This window comes from Tupaia chinensis, unplaced genomic scaffold (assembly GCF_000334495.1).
Source record: "Tupaia chinensis unplaced genomic scaffold, TupChi_1.0 Scaffold138910_1, whole genome shotgun sequence".
Classification (NCBI taxonomy): Eukaryota; Metazoa; Chordata; class Mammalia; order Scandentia; family Tupaiidae; genus Tupaia; species Tupaia belangeri.
The window spans coordinates 151,418-159,356 of NW_006198801.1; the positions used below are offsets into that span (position 1 = coordinate 151,418).

At 39.5% G+C, this 7,939-nt stretch overlaps 1 protein-coding gene across 1 annotated transcript in view; it reads right to left on the bottom strand.

Annotated features, from left to right (window-relative positions):
* LOC102481077 (zinc finger protein 383-like) overlaps positions 1-7,939 on the bottom strand; it is a 35,294-nt gene that overhangs the window by 14,632 nt on the left and 12,723 nt on the right. The window contains 1 exon segment of the mRNA XM_006161704.3: positions 1,950-2,006. Within this exon segment, the coding sequence (XP_006161766.1) occupies positions 1,950-1,970 (21 nt within the window). The 5' untranslated portion in view covers positions 1,971-2,006.

Consider the following 7,939-nt stretch of genomic DNA (forward strand, 5'->3'; position numbering starts at 1 on the left):
TGATCTAGTCTGCTTTTAATACTTTCCAGGGAGATTTTTACTTCTTGTATTATAGACTTCATCTCTAGCAGTTCCGTTTGAGTCTTTTGTAAAGTGTGTAATTCCTCTTTTAGATCTTGCAAGAATTTCATCTCCTGGAACTCATCAACTTCTTTCTCCTTTCTCTTTAGCAGTTCATTGTCTCTTTTCTCTTCCATCTCTGTTAGCTTAGACATTATGAATTATCTAAATTCCTTATCAGACAATTCCATGATTTTTACTGAACTGCTTGTGGATGAAGAAGAGTTACTATTTACCCTTGGAGGAGAGGTATTTTCTCATTTTCCCATATTTCTCATGATCCTGCAGTGATTTCTTGTCATCTGATGGATGGTGTGTTTCTTTCAAATTCTTGAAGTTCAGCCTTAATGTTCAGAAGCAAGCAGACAGAGGTGATCTAGAATCTCTTTGCCGTTCTGTTGTGATCACGCTAGCTCGTTTGTTGAAGGCTGAATTATCAGTAGGAAATCTTCATTCCCTGACAAATCTAGTTTGCTGGAGCCATGTGGAACCTTCTTCTGAAGGCCCGGCTTCTTCTGCCGCTAGCTCGTTTGTTGGAGGCTGAATTATCAGTAGGAAATCTTCATTCCCTGAAAAATCTCTGAATTCATATTCTTAATCCTGGACAAATACAGAGGTTTCTAAAATTATAGCTTTATAAAAATTATAGCTTTTTCAAAATTCATCAGAATGAAGTGCTATCTCTGTCACTGATACAAATACTCCATCAAAATTTCAGTATGTTTTCTTTTCCTCTGAGCAGCATCCAGTGCTTCAGGACAAGGTAGGATTATCCAAATTTTGAGCACTCTCCATGGACACCGTGTCCGGCAGAGCATGGTCAGCACAGCGGCAGGTTCCCCTCAGCGACCACACAGAAGGAACTCCCTATAAAATATTCTTGACAAAAATCTGAGCAAGCTTTTATAAACAGCAATTACAAAAAAATCTGCACAGTAAGAAGAAATGGAATGGGGGCCCAGCTGGTGGCATGGCGAAGGTAGCTGGAAGGTGGTGTGTAGACACATGCAGAAATGCACTTCCTAAGCTACTCTAGCAGGGCTATTTAAAAGCATCTTTATACGAAAACACTATCTGCCTCTTGTCAATTGTTGTCTTCCTATTGTTGTTGATAACCAATACCCAGAACTACCCAGTATAGGGCTAAAGGAAGTCACATGAATTTATCAGATTGTCCCTACAAAAAGATCAGAGAATTATATGGCACCAGTCATTTTCACATCTTCAGACGATTTACATCCCACATGGCTGACTGTGCAGTTCAAGTTTCAGATCGGGCAGCTTGAAAAACATGCTGGGTGCATTTGTTCATTAGAGAGACAGATAGAAACAGAGAGAAGGAAAGTGAGACAAATCAACTCCCCTCCCCCAGGGACAATGGCCATGCCATAATCCCCTCTCCATTCTCCTCTCAGGATTTTGGGCATGCACACACATGTACCCCATGTAATCTTCAAGCCGCTGGGTTCAGAACTTGAACGATGATCAACCATGTGGGAATGCAGTGCTTTAACCACCATGCCACCTGCTGGCCTGCTGGCATATCTTTCTTTCTTTGTTTTTTTATTTTTAAAGTTTTTGCCATAGGGCATGTGTGCTTGCTGGAGAGTGACAAAAAAAGACAATGAGAAATCACCTCCTGGGGAGATGGCCACAATGCAATCCCTTCTCCTCCATTCTCTTGGGATTTTGGGTACACATATAAGCCTGGCATGATTTTCAAGTCACTGGGTCCAGGACCTGAACCATGGCCAGCCATGGAAGTCCAGTACCTTATGACCACACCACTTGCTGGCCCCACTCAGTATCTTTCTTAAGAAATTATTTTATTTAAACAAACAAACAACACTATAACAATGTCATGAAGGCAAGAAAGCACATCAGCTCACCTCAGCCATGGTTTTCGGCATTGCAGGAGATGATTAGTCCTCCTCAGGGCTGTTCTCCTGAAAAAGGATAGTATTCTGAGAAGGCCAGACTGGAGAAGCAAAGAAATCCTCTGAAAGTCCCACTGGCCTTACATCTCTTAAAATAGCCACATCAAACTACCTCTAATTCCCTTGATAAAATGATACAGCTCTAGTTAGTGAGAGTATGGGACAAATCCCATTCCCTTCTCAATTCTAGAAACCCTAGGCTTTAGCTGTAGCAAGATGGACCCTGGTTAGCTAGATCCAAGAGAAGACATAGACCCAGATTCATTCTCCTTTGGCCCAATAACCAAGGTTTCTGCTTCACTCAGGAGATTCAGGCCAGACCTTGCCCACTTCAGTGAACTGTTGGTCTGAACCCAAGACTGAGCTGCTATGACCTGCCCTAAGCCAGACATGATCACCACCCAAAGGGTGCCCCTTGACCAGAAATACAACATACTCAGACCTGAAGGACTAAAAACTTCTCTAATATTCTTACTTCCCAAGCCCACAAAAGTCCACTGACTTCCCCTGACATGTACACACACATGTGCACAAAACACACAAAGAGGTACTCTTCAATCTTACTCTCTAGCTGTTGCATTTCTTTGCTTATCTGTTTTTGGCATGTCAAACAGTCAAACTGCCAGCTTTTCTTTTATGGTTTTTGGGTAAAATCTTTTTCAACTTACTATGTTCATATAAATTTCTCTATTATAATTGTAATGCTTTCATTTGTTACTGTTAATATTTTTAATTAAAAAAAGCTTTTGGGGGACCAACAGGTGGCATGGTGGTTAAGGTGCTAGACACTCCCACATGGTTGACCATGGTTCTAGTTCCAGACCTGGTGGCTTGCTTTCTCACTTTCCTCTTCTCTCTCTCTTTTTCTGTGTCTCTCTCTGGTCAAATTAAAAAATAAGTGAATGAATAAATAAAATAATTTTAAAAAGCTTTTAATCAATTATTATTGTATTTCATATAAGGTTATTTGGTGTGGAGAGCAGCCAATCTAGAAACCTATGATTAAAACATGTGGCGTGTAGACACATGCAGAAATGTACTTCCTAAGCTACTCTAGCAGGGCTATTTAAAAGCATCTATATATGAAAGCAGTATCTGCCTCTTGTCAATGGTTGTCTTCCTATTGTTGTTGATAACCAATACCCAGAACTACCCAGTATAGGCTAAAGGAAGTCACATGAGTTTATCAGATTGTCCCCACAAAAAGATCAGAGAAATTATATGGCACCAGTCATTTTCACATCTTCAGATGATTTACATCCAAAAACAACTGGCTTTGCATTCTGATCTCTCCTCCCTTATTCTCTTTGCATGCCACTTCCTTCTTCCCCATTCCTTTTACATCCCAGTTTCCCCTTCCTCCATTTTCTGCCCTTTAAGAGAATAAACCTGAGGCTGGTTCTGGTCACAACTTCTCCATCAGAGAAGCTGTGCCCACCTGATCCTCGCTTTTCTATACTTGTGTGTCTTTGTGTGTTTGTTATTGTGTCTATTTCTAATCCACAGCCTTCCCCACTCAGAGAAACATGTTCATGCTGAGCTAGTCTCAGCAATTCGGTAGTATAATATTAACAATTAGAATTTTATTTTACTATAACACACGAATTAGAAATCAAACTTAATTTTTTCCCCAAAGGGAACTAACTACTAAGATGTACCAAAGCCAAATAGTTCATGAGACTTGGGGCTGGCAAACGGTGTAGAAGTTAAGGTGCTGAACTCCCACATGGTCAACTGCAGTTTGAGTCCCAGACCTGGTGGCTCGCTTTCTCATTTTCCCTCTCTCTGGTCAAATTTAAAAAATAATAACAATGAATTAAATTTAAAAAGTAATTCTTTAAAAAATATATTTCATGACACTTAAAATGTATCATTATTTGATAAAATGCTAAGAAAGAAAAAAAATTTTATTGCCTGACTTCAGATATGTTGAAGTGAGAAAAAAAAAGGGAACCTTCCAACATATGACTATGAGATATATTTTCCCTACTGACTTAAAAAAAGCTTTTAATCAATTATTATTGTATTTCATATAAGGTTATTTGGTGTGGAGAGCAGCCAATCTAGAAACCTATGATTAAAACATGTGGCGTGTAGACACATGCAGAAATGTACTTCCTAAGCTACTCTAGCAGGGCTATTTAAAAGCATCTATATATGAAAGCAGTATCTGCCTCTTGTCAATGGTTGTCTTCCTATTGTTGTTGATAACCAATACCCAGAACTACCCAGTATAGGCTAAAGGAAGTCACATGAGTTTATCAGATTGTCCCCACAAAAAGATCAGAGAAATTATATGGCACCAGTCATTTTCACATCTTCAGATGATTTACATCCAAAAACAACTGGCTTTGCATTCTGATCTCTCCTCCCTTATTCTCTTTGCATGCCACTTCCTTCTTCCCCATTCCTTTTACATCCCAGTTTCCCCTTCCTCCATTTTCTGCCCTTTAAGAGAATAAACCTGAGGCTGGTTCTGGTCACAACTTCTCCATCAGAGAAGCTGTGCCCACCTGATCCTCGCTTTTCTATACTTGTGTGTCTTTGTGTGTTTGTTATTGTGTCTATTTCTAATCCACAGCCTTCCCCACTCAGAGAAACATGTTCATGCTGAGCTAGTCTCAGCAATTCGGTAGTATAATATTAACAATTAGAATTTTATTTTACTATAACACACGAATTAGAAATCAAACTTAATTTTTTCCCCAAAGGGAACTAACTACTAAGATGTACCAAAGCCAAATAGTTCATGAGACTTGGGGCTGGCAAACGGTGTAGAAGTTAAGGTGCTGAACTCCCACATGGTCAACTGCAGTTTGAGTCCCAGACCTGGTGGCTCGCTTTCTCATTTTCCCTCTCTCTGGTCAAATTTAAAAAATAATAACAATGAATTAAATTTAAAAAGTAATTCTTTAAAAAATATATTTCATGACACTTAAAATGTATCATTATTTGATAAAATGCTAAGAAAGAAAAAAAATTTTATTGCCTGACTTCAGATATGTTGAAGTGAGAAAAAAAAAGGGAACCTTCCAACATATGACTATGAGATATATTTTCCCTACTGACTTAAATGATACCATTATCATGATTCATATTTCAATCTAGTTGTGTTTCTACTTTGGTTCAGTGATTCATCTGTTTATTCTTTTGCCAGTACCCTACTCTGTATTTATTGTAATTTTTCTTTAATTTGCTAGAGGTTGCATGTACTCCCTGGAGGGAGAAGAGAGGCAGGAGAGAGAGAGAAGTGAGAAAATACCCCTACAGGGGACAGTCATGCCACAGATCCTTCTCTTTCATTTCTCCTTCCAGATTTTGGGCATGGATACACACTCACCCAGCGTGTTTTTCAAACCACTGGCTTGGGGACTTGAACTAGACAGTTGGCCATGTGGGATCTAGCTGTCTTAACCAACATGCCATTGGCTGGCCCTACTGTAATTTTTTTCATTGCCAGAAGGCACAGGGACTCACCAAAGAAAGACAGAGAGTGCACAAGAGAGAAAAGAGAGAAAGAAAAAAACACCCTCTGTTTCTTTATCACACTAGGATCTCTTTTCTTCAATTTCTCCATCCTGTTGGGATTTTGGGCGTATGTACACATACACCTGGGGTGTTTTTGAAGTCACTGGGGGCAGCACTTGAACATCAACTGGCCTGTGGGATCCAGCACTCACTCCATATTTATGAGCCGGCCCATATTTATTGTAATTTAAAAATATGTTTCACTTCTTAATAAAAGACTTTGCATCACTCAATGTTTTAGTAGTTTCCTAGTATTCTGACTTACTTTTCCGTAAGAAATTAGGTCAGTTAAAAATTGCACTGGTATTTTCCTTCAGATTCCTAAAAAGAATAGACTAACTAAAGGAGTTATGACATCTTTATGATGTTGTCATGATCTCTTAGAACACAGAATAGCTATTAAAATCAGTGTTTCTGGGGCCAGGAGGTAGTATGGTGGTTAAGGCACTGGACTCTCATATGGCTGACTATGGTTCAAGTCCTGGAATCAGTGGCTTGAAAATCACACCAGGCGCATGTGTGTGTGTGCTCAAAATCTCCACAGGAGAATGGAGGAGAAGGTACTGCAATATGTCCATCCCCCTAGGGGGTCATAAAAAAAATTCCCTCTCACTATCTCTATCTCTCTCTAGAACATAGAGACCTAGAGAAAGTAAGAAACCACCCCCTAGAGGGGATGGCCATCCCACAATCCCATTTCCTCCATTCTCCTTTTGGAATTCTAGGCATGTACACACACACACCCAGTTTGACTTTCAAGCTTCCAAGTCCAAGACTTGAACTGCAGTCACCATGTGGATGTCCAGCTCCTTAATCACCACACTACCTGCTGACCCCTAAAAGAGGTTTTGAAGAAAGAAAGCAAGACAATAGGGACCACAATATCCTGCATTCCATAATGAGAATCTTGGTCACTTTATCCAGGACTTGCAAAGGAGTGGACTGAGAAGTGACTGTGTGCCCTTGGTTTAACGCCTATTCCAAAGGTATTTCAGAGATTTTCAAGTGCATAAGAAAAGGCATTTTTTTCTTTGGAGAGGTTTTTGCTATAGGGCGCTTGCGTTCACCAGACAAACAGAGAGAGACAGACAGAAAGTGAGAAATCACCCCCCAGGGGGGATGGCCACGTTGCAATCCCTTCTCCTCCATTCTCCTCTCGGGATCTTGGGCACACATGCACACACGCCCAGCGTGAGTTTAAGCCACCAGGTCCGGGACTCAAACCACAGCTGACTACATGGGAGTCCAGCGACATAGCCATTACACTAACTGCTGGTCCCAGAAAAGGAGTTTTTTAAAGCATTTTTAAATTTATTATAGGGCATATATGCTTATGAGAGAGAGAGACAGAGAAAGAGAGAGTTAAAGGGAGAGAAAGTGAGAAAGCAAGCCACCAGATCTGGGACTCAAACCATGGTCACATGTGGGAGTCTAATGCCTTAACCACCACACCACCTGTTGGCCTGTAGAAAAGACTTTCTTTGAGAGAAAGGTAAATGTTATATCTTATGAGTGGATTGATCCTTTTAAAAAACAAAAACAAAAACCATTTTTTTAAGTTTTGCCATAGGGCACATGCACTCACTGGAGAGAGACAGAAAGAAGGAAAATGAGAAATCATCCCCCAGGAGACAATGGCCACACTGCAATCCCTTCTCCTCCACTTTCTTCCAGGGATTTTGGGCACACATGCACATGTGCCTGACATGATTTCCCCAGGTCTGAGACTCAAACCGTGGAGCTGGCCCTCTTGCAATAAAGTGCCTTGCTGGCTCTGACTTACCCTTTTATTATGTTCTATTCTTCCTATCCGTAGTAAAGCTTCTTATGCTAGTCTATTCTCATATGCTGCAGTTGGGAGTGTAAAACAATATACCTATTATGAAAAACTGTCCCTATCTATTAAAGCTGAATAGATGCATAGCCTATAACCCAGCAATTTCACTTAGGGATTACCCAAGAAAAATGTATTCATATGTGTACCAAAAGACCTAGAACTATGTGTGGCAACATAGATGAATCTCACATATTTATGCTACATAATATTATGTAATATATTTATATTATTACATAATACATTCTAACATTAAGAGAAGGAAGCAAAACATAAAGTAGTAGTATGTGATTCTATTGGGTAGTCAGAAAAGTCATGACGTATTTTTTCTATACAAAAATGTGTCAAGACTTTTCCAACGACTCAGTATTTATATAAAATGCAAAGGTAAAATTAATCTGTGGCGATTAAAAAACAACAGCTATCTTTGGGAGAGGTTGGAAAAGAGTAGATAGGACAAGAACTGAGCTTCTAGAATGTTAGTAATATTCTGTTTCATTATCAGATTTGAGCTCAGGTTAAATAAATATGCTTCTTTTTTTTTTTTTGGAGAGGTTTTTTTTTTTTTTTTTTTTTTTTG